At 43.9% G+C, this 16,682-nt stretch overlaps 1 protein-coding gene across 1 annotated transcript in view; it reads left to right on the forward strand.

The window, feature by feature from the left end:
- The window catches only part of DDX10 (DEAD-box helicase 10), a 171,635-nt gene that overhangs the window by 9,139 nt on the left and 145,814 nt on the right, over positions 1-16,682 (forward strand). The window contains exons 5-9 of the mRNA XM_028726235.2: positions 941-1,061; positions 2,951-3,140; positions 6,259-6,385; positions 8,366-8,528; positions 10,056-10,140. Of these exons, the coding sequence (XP_028582068.2) occupies positions 941-1,061; positions 2,951-3,140; positions 6,259-6,385; positions 8,366-8,528; positions 10,056-10,140 (686 nt within the window). The remainder of the gene's footprint in view (positions 1-940; positions 1,062-2,950; positions 3,141-6,258; positions 6,386-8,365; positions 8,529-10,055; positions 10,141-16,682) is intronic.

Consider the following 16,682-nt stretch of genomic DNA (forward strand, 5'->3'; position numbering starts at 1 on the left):
CAGCCTTTCAAGAAAGCTCTGTATTGATTTTCCATCATAATGGCACGTATTGCCCATTGAAAGCTGTCCCAGTGAAGTAAGTTGTCACATGCTTGCCTGAGAATTCTTTGATTCTGATTTTGGTGTCCCTCTGGATGATGGATGTCCCACAGAGTCTTGATGCATGTAAGCAAGCTTTGATGGAGTCACTGAAAATGTCCCAAGTAGAGGCAGTGATTTGGTTTTACTGGAAAACTCTGAATTTGAAAAGTTCAGTCTGTGTCGGAAAACTTGGATGCCTTAGAGAACGACCTAAGCATGTTCATTTACTTGTACTTAAACAAATCGAAGCATTTTGAAGCTGCCACTCTTGCCTAATAATATATTTGCAATTGGCGTTCATTCCCAGTTACTTACGGACTTGTGACATGGAAAAATAAAGCACTGAGAAATTTTCTTCCTTGCATTGTTAGTTAGAGGCTGCTACATCTCTAAAGGTGGCTCTGAGTTGTGGCTTGTCATGTAGATAGAGTTTTTCTGTGTGCCACAAGACACACAGTTTGAAATCGCTCAGGGGTGTGTGTGTGTGTGGATGGCCAGATCTTACTGTGATGAAGAAGAGAAGAATTTGGATTTGATATCCCGCTTTATCACTCCCGAAGGAGTCTCAAAGCGGCTAACATTCTCCTTTCCCTTCCTCCCTCAAAACAAACACTCTGTGAGGTGAGTGGGGCTGAGAGACTTCAAAGAAGTATGACTAGCCCAAGGTCACCCAGCAGCTGCATGTGGAGGAGCGGAGATGCGAACCCGGTTCCCCAGATTACGAGTCTATCGCTTCTAACCACTACACTACACTGGCTCTCAGTGTGATCTGCTGCACCTGAATGGGCTTGGAGAGGAGCTCCCTGTGTCATAACCATATATTCTGAAATCATGCCCTCAAACCTGTCTGATATTTCAGGACCTGAAACAAGAATCGGAAAGAATCCACAATATAAACATACTGATATGTACTCCGGGACGGCTTTTACAGCACATGGACGAAACATCATATTTCCATGCCTGCAATCTGCAGATGTTGAGTAAGTGAAATGCTTCAATTTATTTTCTATCTTTTTTTGCTTTTACTGAATAGGCTTAATCTGAAATCTGTAAATGGCCCAAAATGCTTGCACTGGAAGCCACTGCCCAGAGCTGAAACTCCATTAAAGCACGCAGAGGATGAACTGGGGTTGTAACTTCCGTGCTTGATCTTTGTAACATACAAAGCCTTTCCATGAATTGGAAGTGAATGGGAAGAACCTGTTCGTGCTCCATTATTTGGTTCCATTTTTGTTGATCCGCAGACAGGACTTATACTAAATGCATTGCAAATAAATACATTAAACACTGAAAAAGTGTTTGGTTGGTGGGCAGTGGAGAGGTGAGCAGGCCAGAAGACCAAATCAGTGCTCCGTGCACAGATGTGGTTCGGTGCACTTGGATAAGCTAGTCCCATTTTATTTATTGCTTTTGTAGTCCTCTTCTTTGCCAGCGTGTCAGAGTTGGTCTGTCATTTTAGAACACACACAAAATGAACAACTTCAATAAAAGCAGCATAACAATAGGTCAGGCTGCTGTAAGATTCCCCACCCTGGGAACAGGTAACCTTAAGTTCTTGGTCTAGGCAGGCACACACATACTTAGAGCTCTTGGAATATTATAATTATAATAATTAATTTATTATTTATACCCTTTCCATCTGGCTGGGTTTCCCCAGCCACTCTGGGCGGCTCCCAACAGAATATTAAAAACACGGTAAAACATCAAACATTAAATACTTCCCTAAACAGGGTAACCTTCAGATGTCTTCTAAAAGTCAGATAATTGTTTCTTTCCTTGACATCTGATGGGAGGGTGTTCCACAGGGTGGGCGCCACTACCGAGAAGGCCCTCTGCCTGGTTCCCTTTAAACTCACTTCTTGCAATGAGGGAACTGCCAGAAGGCTCTCGGAGCTGGACCTCAGTGTCCGGGCTGAATGAAGGGGGTGGAGACGCTCCTTCAGGTATACTGGGCCGAGGCCGTTTAGGGCTTTAAAGGTCAGCACCAACACTTTAAATTGTCTTCGGAAAATTACAGGGAAACAATGTAGGTCTTTCAGGATTGGTATGGTCTTGGCGGCCACACCCAGTGTGGTCTTGGCGGCCACACCCAGTCACCAGTCTAGCTGCCGCATTCTGAATTAGTTGTAGTTTCCAGGTCACCTTCAAAGGTAGCCCCACATAGAGTGCATTGCAATAGTCCAAGCGGGAGATAACCAGAGTGTGCACCACTCTGGCGAGATAGTCCGTGGGCAGGTAGGGTCTCAGCCTGCATACCAGATGAAGCTGGACACAGAATTGACCTGCGCCTCCATGGACAGCTGTGAGTCCAGAATGAGTCCCAGGCTGCGCACCTGGTTCTTCAGGGGCACAGTTCCCCCATTCAGGACCAGGGAGTCATCTGCACCTGCCCACCCCCTGTCCCCCCAAAACAGTCCTTCTGTCCTGTTAGGATTCAACCTCAATCTGTTAGCCGCCATCCATCCTCCCACTGCCTCCAGACACTCACACAGGAAAGCTATGATATATGAAAGAATTCTTACATGTGGAAGTAGGCTTGACTGGGGTGTCAGAAGTGTACAGCAGTGGAAGAGCGTGTCTCGGGAGCTTTTGTAAGTGATATTTGAACAGAGGCTGGACGGTCGTCTGTCAGGGATGTTGTAGTTTGCATCCTGCATTGTAGCGGGTTCAATTAGGTGACCTCCCAAGGCCCTGTTTTTGAAGGCTGACCCCAACAAATCCCTTCTTGTGTGTATTTTGGAGCGAGGCCTTTCATGTGGATAAGCCCCTGCTATCAGTGTGGAAATTAGTCTCAGGCTCTGTCTGAAGGTTAGAAGCTTAGGGGGAGAAAAAAAATCCAATTCCCTCCAGCTGGCCTTTCTCATTCCAGTACTTGATGAAGCTGACAGAATTCTGGACATGGGTTTTGCTGATACGATGAACGCAATCATAGAAAACCTTCCCGAGACGCGCCAGACTCTGCTTTTCTCAGCCACACAAACCAAATCAGTGAAGGACCTGGCCCGGCTGAGCTTGAAAGATCCAGAATATATCTGGGTACATGAGAAGGCAAAGTTCAGGTAGGAGAATTTTTCTCTATCTAGACTTTGAAGGAAGTAAAGGGTAGCTCTGTTTTACTCCATTATGTCCCTGTTTGTGGAAGGGGTGGGATGGAGAGTCATGTTATTCAACCTGAGGCCTTGGGATAACACAGGCTAGAAAACTGAAGTTGGCGCGCGCACACACACGCACACACACACGACAGAGAGAGAGAGAGAAATTAATTGGGTCACTTGAAGTGTGGTTGTAGAATTCTTTGCTTCAACTCCTGTTCTGTCATTTTAAGTACTATGTGTGCTACAAATCACTGTGATATATAACTTTTTGGCCCTGCGGCAGGGAGCTGTAAGCTGAAGTAAGTATATAAAATAGCCAATTTAAAATAGATGAAACTGGCTTAACTGTGTGACTGTCAAAAGCCAGCCTAAGTAATTCTCGATTTGATACTCATCTCTCTCCATCACCAAGGCTTCAACAGGTGACCAGAAAATTTAAAGATGTAGGATTCACTTTGTAATTGAATTAAAGACCAGCCCGGCAGCTGAAAACAATAATGCAGACTTCTAAGTTTATGCATGCTTAGGACTACAGTCCGTGTTCCGTGACTTTCAATAAATCAGGGGTGGGGAACCAATTTTTTTTGGGGGGGGGGTAAGAGGGCTGCATTCCCTCCTGTGTAGACTTTTGAGGGCTACATGACAGCGGTGGTTTGGATCAGAGGCAAAATGGGCAGAACAACAAATTTATTGTTGTTGTTACAGTGGTACCTCAGGTTACAGACGCTTCAGGGTACAGACTCCGCTAACCCAGAAATAGTACCTTGGGTTAAGAACTTTGCTTCAGGATGAGAACAGAAATCGTGTGGTGGTGGCATAGCAGCAGCAGGAGGCCCCATTAGCTAAAGTGGTACTTCAGGTTAAGAACAGTTTCAGGTTAAGAACAGACCTCCAGAACGAATTAAGTTCTTAACCCGAGGTACCACTGTACAAGTAGAGTAAACAGCAGCAACAGTATAAAAACATGAAAATATACAGCATAGTAACAAACAAAAACAATGTTCCTTTCCCCAATTTAAAAGGCCACTGATAGCTCAGTTAGGCAAAGGCCTGGGAGAAGAGGAGTGCTTTTGCTTGACGCCTAAAGATAGGTAACAAAGGCACCAGGTGAGCCCCTGGGGGGAGAGCATTCCACAAGCGGGGAGCCACTGCGGAAAAGGCCTTGTGTTCTTGTGTTGCCACCCTCTGGACCTCTCATCGTGGAGGCACATGAAGATTGAAGCATCCAGGCCAGCTCATAAGGGGAGAGGCGGTCCTTGAGGCATGTGGTCCTGAGCCACTTAAGGCTTTACAGGTCAAAAGTAGCACTTAGAAATGGACCTGGAGACTAACTGAAGGCCAGTGCAGTTGGGCCTAGATTGGCATTCTATATACCCCCAAGCTATATACTTTCTCCTTCCTGTGGGAGTGTAACCTCATCAAGAGCAGGTCACCTCCCATCCATTCTAGTCCATGACCGCCCACAAAGAGTGCTTCAGTCTTATCCTTCCGTTTGTTGGCTCTCATCCAGCCTGTTATCCAGGCAAGACAATGGTCCAGCGCTTCCACTGCCACACCTGCGGGATGTAAAGGAGAAATAGAGCCGTGTGTCATCAGCATATTGCTGACATTGTACTCCAAAAGTCTGGGTGACCCCACTCGGGTTAAACTGCATGGGGGGATAAAACTGAACCCTGAGGCCTCCTTCGTCATACACTGTGCAAGGGGAAAATGACGCGGTGGAAACAGGTGCCAAAATAACTTTGTACTACCCCTCGATCTCGGGACGGAAGATATGTAAAGGTCACAGCCCAAAATGTATCTGCCTGGCTTGCATATTTGTCTCAATAAAAGGAGGCTCCACAGGACTGGTCAGCAGCTTGCTTCAGCCCACCTGTGCGCAGCTCACATGATGATCAACCCCAGTCTTGTGCCTTCCTTCAGTACACTAGGCTAGTTTCTACACACATTCAGAGACCCCTCTCTAAACTCCATCCAGACAAGCAAGAGGTGCTTTTCATAGATTTCACAGAATTGTAGAGCTGGAAGTATCATCTTGAGTGTCATCTAGTCGAACCTTAGTCTGATTTAATGTGCACTCTTGCAGGGATTTTTATTTTATTTTTTCTGGTGAGCAAACGGTAATGCCTTTGTGATGACACTTCTGTGCTCTTCGGAAAAATCCAAGCGGCTTGATTTGGGACATTAAAACAAAGCACGGATATTTTTAAACGGGAATTACTGCTTTGAGAAACAGTATTTCACAGTTTACCAGAATGAGGGGGTGGGGATTCCGAGCAAGATTAGTACAAGGCAGCGATGTCAGCTGCGTAATTTACGGAGCAATGGGCTGGATCAAATTATTACAGATCACTGCAATTTCGGCAGAGCAACAGCCATCTTCAATAAAACACCGGGGATTTTTTTTTTAAAAAAGGTTTCAGGTTCAACCATGGCAGGCTATAATGAAGTATTTTGCGTAAGTTTTGAGCGTGGCGGGGGAGCATTAATTTAAGGCACTTATATCTCAGCAGTGCACAGTCTGATTGGAATGCATCTTTGCATAGGTTCGCCGTGAGTTGTATTGATGCTTTCTGCCAGAGATCAGTGGGAGAGGGTATGATTTGTGCGAAGGAAACCCCTGACCTTTCCAGTTAGAAAAGCATCTCTAGAAAAGACTTCTGTTCCAGACCCTGAAGAGGCAACTGCCGGGTGGAGCAGACAAGCCTTCTCCATCCTGGTGCCCACAACGTGTTTTGGACTATAACTCTCAGGCAGCACATGAATAGATCTATATGATTTAGTACTATTTATTTCATTTGTACGCTGACCTACACATACGTTCTTTGGTTTTAAGTTCTTTGGTTTTAATGACTTATGCCTTGTTTATCTATATTTTGTTCTTAGTTAATTCATGGGTTGTGATTGAGATAGATAGGGTTGTGTATGTGTGTTTATATACACACACACATTTATACATAAGCATACATATTTCATATTCTACTTGTGTTGGCCACCTTGTGCACCATTTGGTAGAAAGGCAGGATGATAAATTGTGCCCAATAATAATGATGATAAATATGTGATTATTATTATTTTTTAGTACTCCAGCAACTTTGGAACAGAACTACGTTGTTTGTGAACTGCACCAGAAAATCAATATGTTGTACTCCTTTTTGAGAAGTCATCTGAATAAGAAAAGTATTGTATTTTTTGCAAGCTGTAAAGAGGTATTGAATATCTATAATTCTATCTCTTAACCATTTATAAAAAATGCTTTCACCTTTTCTTTTCTTTTTAAATATCAAGTTAATACCGTTCCTGCCAGGACTTCAGGCAAGGGTCTTGCATCATAAATTAAAGTACCTGTGAGATATTCTTCTGTGCCCAGCAAGTGGGAATATGTTAATAAATACTTTAAAACAGGAGATATTAAAAGTTTGCTATAGCGGGTAAAGGTTTGTGCAGAAGTCCAGCGAAATGTCTTCCTGTTTGAGTCCTCAAGCTGAACATGCAGTTCTACTAGAGATTACAGTGGTACTTCGGGTTACATACGCTTCAGGTTACAGACTCCGCTAACCCAGAAATAGTACCTTGGGTTAAGAACTTTGCTTCAGGATGAGAACAGAAATTGCATGGCAGCAGCGGGAGGCCCTATTAGCTAAAGTGGTACCTCAGGTTAAGAACAGTTTCAGGTTAAGAACGGACCTCCAGAACGAATTAAGTTCTTAACCTGAGGTATCACTGTACACTGAAGTGTCCTCAAGCCAGTGTTTCTCTCTGTGTGTCTCTATATCTACCTATCTAAATTTAGACCTAGTTCATTTACAAGCAGAAGGTGGGATGGTACAGCAGGGATTCTCAAACTTTCTACTGTCATAGCCCACTTGAGACAGTTGAGAATTACGGTGGTACCTCAGTTTACAACCTTAATCCATTTTGGAAGTCTGTTCTTAAACCGAAACCGTTCTTAAACCGAGGCGTGCTTTCCCTAATGAGGTCTCCCACTGCCAGTGCCCTGCCACTGTTCGGATTCTGTTCTTAGACCGAGGTAAAGTTCGCAAACTCCGACACTACTTCTGGTTTTGCGGAGTTTGTAAACTGAATAGTTTGTAAACAGGGCTGTTCTTAAACTGAGGTACCAATGTACTGAGGTCCACCGGTTAGAAAATAGTGCTGTGTGGGCATAGCCAAGTATAAAATGGTGACCACTGCTTTCTACTGATAGGTTTTTTCACCACAGCATTTTCCGTGTGGTGCTTTCCTTGTCTCAACCTTTCCTCACAATAAATACAGACCTTTGCTCTGGAGGTATTGTGACTCAGCCTACCTGCTGTTCAATCAATCAATTAAGTGTGTGTGTGTGTGTTTCAATTAAGTGTTGAACACACACACACCAAATGCCCCTGGGTTGAAAGCGTTTTGGAAAAAGATACTGCTGTTTTTGTAATTACAAAGAGGTAGGATCCTCCTCTGATATTGTTGAACTTAAAGAAAGTAAAAAAAAAATATCACAGCACCTCTGATGTCCGTAACTGTAAATCTGTTCGTGACACTGGATTGTGATTAAAAAGCCTGGGGAATTTGTTAAAAACATGAGAAGAATTCTGCTGCATCATACCAAAGGCCCTTCTAGACCTGAATTCTGTTCTCACAGTGGACAGCCAGATGGCCATGGGAAGTTCACAAACAGGGCAGGATAATTCTTCAGGAACCTTAGCAGCTGAGTTTGAAAATGAAAATGATTTCTGTTCAAACTGCTCCCTGATAGATCGGGGTGCCTTTTTTGGTCAATTGGAACATTTTAGTTAATCAAACTGAATAACTGAAGAAAGGACAAATGAACTATTTAAGCTGCAACTTTATAGTAATAGCGATTGCTATTTCTAAATCCCCCCCCCCCCCCCCAGCGTAGGGCTATCACAGCTTTGATGATAAGATTGGAAGGAATAACATGTCAGCGGGGATGGGCTTGAACACCCTTCCCTCCCCACCCAGCCCCAGTGCCTGGCTAACGTTTTTCAGATGCAGAGCCCTTTGCTGTGGCTAATAAATTAAATTAAACGCTGGAAGAGTCAGGGTTCTCCTGCATCATGTACAGTTTGGCCCTATCGCCCCATTGTTGTACATGCCACGTTATAGAGCAGCATAAGCATAAAACAAGTCCCTGCCCCAAAGAACTTACAGTCTGAATTGTTACTGGTTTCTAGGTCCAGTATTTGTTTAGAGTCTTCTGCCGTCTTCGACCCGGGCTCCCTATACTGGCTCTTCATGGCAAGCAGCAGCAGATGAAGAGAATGGAAGTCTACACTGATTTTGTGCGCAAGAAATCGGCCGTTCTCTTTGCTACGGATCTTGCGGCTCGGGGGCTTGGTAAGCACTTTCAGGTTCTTCCACGTTTATATAAAGTTGCAGAACTACCTGTTCCAAGGGCAGGTGCCTCAAACTGTGAACTAAAGAAAAGAGCCTATAGATTGCTAAAAAGAAATGTACAGAGCAAAATGTGCTGGTACCTCCTAAACAATGTCTGTGAAATGAGAGTTGCGAGATAACCTTGCATATTTTTTTCTGGTACTGAGGATTGTTTCCCATTCTCACTAGACAGCAACAGCATCTATGTTTTTGTTTGTGTCTGTGATCTCCATAATCAGCAGAACATAGCTGACTTTCCATAGTAAACATAAGGTTGTTGAGGAATGGTTGTCTCTTAAGTTTGTGTTCTGCCATGCTCCCCGTGGCAGCCATTTGTGTTATGCCACGCCCCCTCCGTGGCAGCCATTTTGTGACTGGTGCCCCAGCACTCTCTCAAAATTCAAAATGCACTCAGTCTTCTGAAAAGTTTGGTGATGCCTATTTTAGCCTGATGGGACGCGGGTGGTGCTTTGGGTTAAACCACAGAGCCTAGGACTTGCTGATCAGAAGGTCGGCGGTTCGAATCCCCATGATGGGGTGAGCTCCTGTTGCTCGGTCCCAGCTCCTGCCAACCTAGCCATTCGAAAGCACGTCAAAGTGCAAGTAGATAAATAGGTACTGCTCCGGCGGGAAGGTAAACGGCATTTCCGTGTGCTGCTCTGGTTTACCAGAAGCGGCTTTGTCATGCTGGCCACATGACCCGGAAGCTGTATGCCAGCTCCCTCAGCCAATAAAGCGAGATGAGCGCTGTAACCCCAGAGTTGGCCACGACTGGACCTAATGGTCAGGGGTAGGGGTCCCTTTACCTTTACCTATTTTAGCCTGATGCTTAAAAGCAAATAACGATGGTGGCAGGCATGTTTCAAAGGTGAATGCAATAATGAGATGCAAGGGGAGGAATTCAACATGGCACTGAGGAGACTGCTGCATCAGTGCAAGCATTTTTGCTTGCTTGATGGAAAAATTTTCTCTTTCCACCCCCTCACCTTATTCTGGGAGTTTTTCAACCCCATCCCTGAGGAGACTTGTGAGGGGAGGACAGGAGAGGAAACCCCATTGCACCAGCAGAAGTACTTTCACGAGTAGGACTCATTATTTGAATCCAGCCCAAGATAAACAATTAAAAAGTAGTCTCAGGTGGCACATTTGGGTAAAAGGTGGTTCCTGGCTATTGAAGTGTTGAAAGCCACCGTTTTAAATTGTGAAAGATTTAACACTGCTTTCGAATTTGAAACATGCAAATTATCTGCCTGTCCATGTTCAGGTATAAAATTACACTGTCATTACTTAGGAAATGAATATGCTATTAATTTTATTCCTATCTTGACAAATAAATGAAGGTGATTGATTCAGCTCTGAACAGTCTCCGCTAATATAGCACAATAAAGCAGAACTGAATTTGTAGCAAATTATACAGCCGTTTTCTCTGTGGATGGATTTTCAGTGTTTACTGAACTCAAGGCCTGTCCCTTCCTCACTTCGTTGCAGATTTCCCTGCTGTGAATTGGGTCATTCAGTTTGACTGTCCGGAGGACGCAAATACTTACATTCACAGAGTTGGCAGAACAGCCAGGTATGTTCTTCAGTGTTCTGGGATTCTGTGTGAAAGCAGAACTGTTAATTGTTGTAGAAAAGATGACCAGCCCCGTGTTAGGTTAGGTTTGGTAAAGGTAAAGGGACCCCTGACCATTAGGTCCAGTCGCGGACGACTCTGGGGTTGCGGCGCTCATCTTGCTTTATTGGCCAAGGGAGCCGGCGTACCGCTTCCGGGTCATGTGGCCAGCATGACTAAGCCGCTTCTGGCGAACCAGAGCAGCGCACGGAAACGCCGCTAACCTTCCCGCCGGAGTGGTACCTATTTATCTACTTGCACTTCATGCTTTCGAACTGCTAGGTTGGCAGGAGCAGGGACCGAGCAACGGGAGCTCACCCCGTCGTGGGGATTCGAACCGCCGACCTTCTGATCGGCAAGTCCTAGGCTCTGTGGTTTAACCCACAGCGCCACCCACATCCCTTAGGTTAGGTTAAATGTCATGTCTCTGTCTCTCTTTTAGTCCAGTACCCCAGCCAAGATTATATAGTTTATTGAGGAAAGGCTACACAATGCCTGTGTTGGACCTTCACTGTTGGAGGCGATATATCCCTCTGAGCATCAGGTGCTGGGAATTGCAAGTGGAGAGTTGTCTTGTGCATTGGTTCTGCTTTTGTGGGCATGCCATAGGTCAGCCACTGTGATAACAGGATGTTGGTCTAGATGCAATAGGGATGTTCTTCTCATAGAATCATAGAGTTGGAAGGGACGCTGTTTTTGGACTACATCTCCCATCATCCCTAGCTAGCAAGACCAGAGGTCAGGGATTATGGGAATTATAGTCCAGAATTAGCTGGAGACCCAAGTTTGGGAAACAATAATCTAGTCCACCCCTCTGCAATGCAGGAATATGCAGCTGGCCCTTCCGGGTATTCAACCTGCAACCTTGGCGTTGTCAGCACTGTGCTCAAACCAACTGTGCTATCCAGCAGTTCGTATATTCTTAAATCCATGGATTAAATTACAGGAACTTTCACAGCTCATGGAGCACAGCTGATTCCAACGTTCAGGTCTCAAAATCCCCTGCTCTGGCTATATTAAATTTGGCTGAAAATCTGATATGTTCGTATACCTTAATATACCACATTAGTAGCAAAACTATACTTTTCGCCTGGATTTTTAATTATTTATTGTCTGCGTATGTCGCTCCTGCGAGGGAGACTGTTGCCTGCCGTTCGGATTACTGATCAGGTTCACAGCTGCTTAGCTTCAGTAATATTGCTCCTGAATCTTGTTTCCAGACCCTTCAGATGGCCTATTATTAGTACCTGGTTTGCATATAAATACTGTGTTTATCATTGTTTGCTCTTTCACAGCTAATTAAAAACAAGTTGATTCAGTTTACAGTGCAATATTCCAAATGCTTACTCACGTGTCAGCTTAGTCCACAAGTAAGTGGGCACAGGATTGCAGCCGTAGGCTCTTATTTTTGTTAACATTATTCCTGAAGGTTGTCTGCAGGGATAAATAAGCAGCTGCAGTTTTTTAAGCACTCTGTGGTTGCTTGTTAGGATACTGAGAATCTTGTATTTAATTTATTAAGCTTCTAGTGCTTGTGACAGCAGAGCAGAGTGACAGCAGAGGCTCCCCGGAGACTTTGGAAAACTAGGCTAGAGATGTGAAATTGAATTTCTAAAGGCATCATTAAACTATGTCTTTGGGTATTTTGTAAGAAGACGAAAATGTTCAACGAAAACTGCAAACATCTGCAGTATTTATTGGTCTATCTGTATCAGATATGGTCTTGTTACTTGGGCTCCAAAACAGCACATGATATAGATCAGACCTGGCCTGGCATTTATTCTGGGTTGTGCAATAGAATACAGATAATCGTTTGGGAAATATTTTATACACTCTGATGCATTTAATTTATTCATTCCTAGCTTCTTTCCTCATCGTACCCAAAAGGTCCTAGGAGGCTCATATTATAGACCTGTATCTTTTGGTGCTTTTAAAAAATACTATTAAAAAATGCAATTAAAGCAGGCAATAATTTTTCTATACACCGCCCTGAGATCTACGGATAAAGGGTGGTGTACAAATATAATGGGACGTGGGTGGCGCTGTGGGTTAAACCACAGAGCCTAGGGCTTGCTGATCAGAAGGTCGGCGGTTCGAATCCCTGTGACAGGGTGAGCTCCCGTTGCTTGGTCCCTGCTCCTGCCAACCTATCAGTTTGAAAGCACATCAAAGTGCAAGTAGATAAATAGGTACCGCTCCGGCGGGAAGGTAAACGGCGTTTCCGTGCGCTGCTCTGGTTCCCCAGAAGTGGCTTAGTCATGCTGGCCACATGACCTGGAAGCTGTACACCGGCTCCCTCGGCCAATAAAGCAAGATGAGCTCTGCAACCGCAGCTCATCTAATAAATATATACACCAACCTGCACCATCCCCCATCAGTCCCAGACATTCCAAATGAGAGTTATATGCAATGATGGGAGTTTTATCCTGTGATACAGAAGAAGCTTGAAACTAATCATGTAACAACAACGACAAACTGCTGGGCTACTTGATGGAAGGGCATGACGGGAAGGAACAAGGCACAGAGTTACAAAACAAATCATACAATCTGTCACAAATAGCAGAACCATAAAAATGTCAGAAGCAAATATGAAAAGCCATAAAGAGGAATTACCATCAATGTCAGCAAAACGGCAATTCTTTCGGAGGATTTTTCCTCCCCCACCCCCAATGCCTCTGTGTAACCCAGAAATGAAATCAAGAGGTATGGATTAATTGTGGCCTGGATGGATCCTTGACCTCTCTCCATTAACATGATGTTTTAGGCATCAGCCTTACTTCACATGCCTTCCCTGGGTCAGATACTGTATTTTTGTCCATGCCAATCTATTTATATACCACAATGTCCGTATTGCATCGGTGGGAGGCTGTTCCCAGGCTGATATCAGGTGTGTGGCAGTTTGCAGAATGATTAGCTGATTGGCCATGCTTGCATGGGCCTTTGCACAAATGTTTTGGTTTCAGAAACCCCCAGGCAGAGAAAGGTGTTTCACCTGACGTCCTGATGACGTTAGGTGACTTATAGTTGGGTGACTTCTCACCTGTCAAAATGGCCCTGGGGGTTGGAAGAGGTCATCTAAATCCAGTTCCCCATCCCAGCTCCCACCATCCCTGTAGTACAGAATCCACTTCTGTCAAAGAAAGCTGCTTTTGATTTCCTTCGACCTCATGTTTCTGACCTCTGAATTGCATTTGAAAGGAAATACTGAGAAATATATTCAGGCAATGCTGCTGTGGTGTGCGATTGCTGCTGTTCTTTGATCGTAGGGATGTGTGTGTGTCTGTCTGAGTCTGAAATGGGTTGACAAGAGGATCAAACAAGCTTTCTACGTATCACACTTTTGATGGAAAGGCGTGCATTTGAGACTTTCAGATTTTATTTCCAGAGACATAGTTTGGTTAGTCCCCATGCAGCAAATACAAGAAAAAGCCTTGCAGCACCTTAAAGACCCACACATTGCTGAAAAATTGATGCTTTTGAATTATGGTGCTGGAGGAGACTCTTGAGAGTCCCATGGACTGCAAGAAGATCAAACCTCTCCATTCTGAAGGAAATCAGCCCTGAGTGCTCACTGGAAGGACAGATCCTGAAGCTGAGGCTCCAATACTTTGGCCACCTCATGAGAAGAGAAGACTCCCTGGAAAAGACCCTGATGTTGGGAAAGACGGAGGGCACAAGGAGAAGGGGACGACAGAGGACGAGATGGTTGGACAGTGTTCTCGAAGCTACCAACATGAGTTTGATCAAACTGCGGGAGGCAATGGAAGACAGAAGTGCCTGGCGTGCTCTGGTCCATGGGGTCACGAAGAGTCGGACACGACTAAACGACTAAACAACAACAAAGTGTGGATTCAAGCACACAGATGCGCCCATGAAAGCATATCGCATAATCGCTCTAGTTTTTTAAAAAGAAATTCTCTTTATTATATTTTTTTAAACAAGTTTCAATACATATTACTTATACCATTACGTTTTAGAGCAGAGTTTCCCAAACCTTGGTCTCCAGCTGTTCCCAAACCTTGGTCTCCAGAGGAAAACATGCCCCAAAGAATCCACAAGTACATGGCTTTATAAAATCAAAACAAATCTACATTGATATATAAAGACATATCATTCATCATCCACAGAAAGATTTAAAGTATAATTGACTTAATTGACTTAATTGACTTAAGATAGCTTATGAGTAATTCCATATACATAAATGATGTATCAGGATACAGTTTTGGTGTGGATCGCTTATCATATGATTGATAAAGGGCCACCAAACATGAGTTGATGCATTTGTGAGCTGAATGGCATTGAGGACACAACCATTTAAAGGAAGCAGTCTATCGAAAAATATGATCGCAACTTCACAGTGTTGAATTGCATGCATACAGCAGTTCCTGTTCAATATGTAGCTATTTTAAAACATCTGTGTGAATGTGACAGAAATTTCGGATAACTGTATTTCTCCATCTTTTTTAAATTTATGAACTCCATTGACAATTTTAAAAGCAATTACCAAACATCAAGTGTAGTATTGCAAGAGTAATACATGGACATATGTTTAAGTCTTGTATGCAGTCATCTACATGGCATCTGCAATGTTTTGACGATTTCCCTATTTTTTTAGGTGGCCGGGTGGGAATCTATAACAGCAGCATGTTTTTATTAGGACCAACTAAATGAAAATAGCAAACAAGCTATTTGTAGAAATGCTTCGTTAGATGGGATGTTGAGAAGAACAGAGCAAATCAATGGGAAAGGATGGTAGTAAGGAAGTTGAGAAAGCCCTAATTGACATTGTAATATTTAAATAGAATTGGTGTGGATAATTACAGACTTAATTAGTTTAAGCTGTGCTTGGAGGGGGTGGTTGGGGGTGGGATCTTAGGTTATAACAAAGATTCCAGCAGGGATGGGGTGCCTGTGGCCATCCAGATGTTGTTGGACTGCCATGGGAGTTTGTAGTCCCACAACATCTGGAGGCTGCCAATTTGCCATCACTGGTCTACAGAGAAGAAGAAACTTTTGCTTTGAAACGATGAATGCCAGCAGCTAAGTTCCAGTAGCTGACTGGGCAGACTGAAATACAAACTAGTCATTGTCATAGATCTTATTTTGTTGACTTGATAACGATTGTGCAGCAAACCCCCATGGTCAGCAACTAATCAGGGGTGATAAACCAGAGTATTCCCCTCCAGTCCCTCATTAGACACAAACCACGGACACAGCTACAACCTCTTCTGTAAATTTCCCCTTGCTTCAGAGTTGGCAGCTGAACCCTAGATTTGGCCCAGTGCAGCCTGCTGCCGCACCCTAGGCCAATTGTTGGCTTTTTTCTGTCTTTGTGTTGCAACACTGACACTCTTCACAACTGAAATCCTCCCAGACAGGGCTTGAGACAAGATGAACACTAAAATAAATGAGAGTATGCTTGGTTTCTCTCTCTCCATATTTTCCTGTGCGTATGAGTTTTCAATTAAAAGCATGATGTCAGAGAGGTTAATTGCTCAACAGAAGCCAAATAATATTAAACATCCTTAAGTGTCATTGAAATATTGAGCAGTCTGGATTGCACCTCTTCATTTCTTTCACGGGGTGGGGCTGGGGGCCCCTCTTCCTCAGAGTTTAAATGTTCCAAATACCAGACTGCGGCTCTTTAATCCACTAGAAATTAGTGAGCGAGGTTGTGGTGTAGACTTTTAAAAACTTCATAAAAATTACATCGACAGTTTTAGTAGCCGTTAATGAGGTTAGAGATAATTAGAAAGTTCCGCGAGCCGTGAGAGTGCATAACTGCGTAGAACGAAAGCCAAGTTAAATACCTTACCTAATTAGGAATCTGTATGCTTGCAGTAATTAAAATAGAATGGACAGATACTATTGTAAGTCTGAAATCAAATTATTAGTGCTGTGTGAAAACTTGACTAAAATAGAAAATGTCCTGAACATTTCCTGAAGGAGTGGTGTTTGGCATTTGTATCCCGCCGTTCTCAGAAGGGAGCTTAGGAAAGAGTACATGGGCCTCTCATTTAATCTTCTCCAAAACCTCATGGGATGGATTCTTCTTTTTCCTCATTTGCAGAGTCCAACATCCATCTTTGGATATACAGTGGTACCTCGGGTTACAGACTCTTCAGGTTACAGACTCCACTAACACAGAAATAGTACCTCGGGTTAAGAACTTTGCTTCAGGATGAGAACAGAAATCGTGCAGCGGCCGCACAGCGGCAGCAGGAAGCCCCATTAGCTAAAGTGTTGCTTCAGGTTAAGAACAGTTTCAGGTTAAGAACGGACCTCCAGAACAAATTAACTTCTTAAGCCAAGGTACCACTGTACAGTGTATGGTGGTACATTGGTTCTCGAACTTAATCCGTTTCGGGAGTCCGTTCGACTCCCGAAAAAGTTCGAAAACTAAGGCGCGGCTTATGGTTGGCTGCAGGAGCTTCCTGCACTCAAGCGGAAGCTGAATCGGATGATCGGCTTCCAAAAAACGTTTGCAAACTGGAACACTTACT

Source organism: Podarcis muralis, chromosome 4 (assembly GCF_964188315.1).
Source record: "Podarcis muralis chromosome 4, rPodMur119.hap1.1, whole genome shotgun sequence".
Lineage (NCBI taxonomy): Eukaryota > Metazoa > Chordata > Lepidosauria > Squamata > Lacertidae > Podarcis > Podarcis muralis.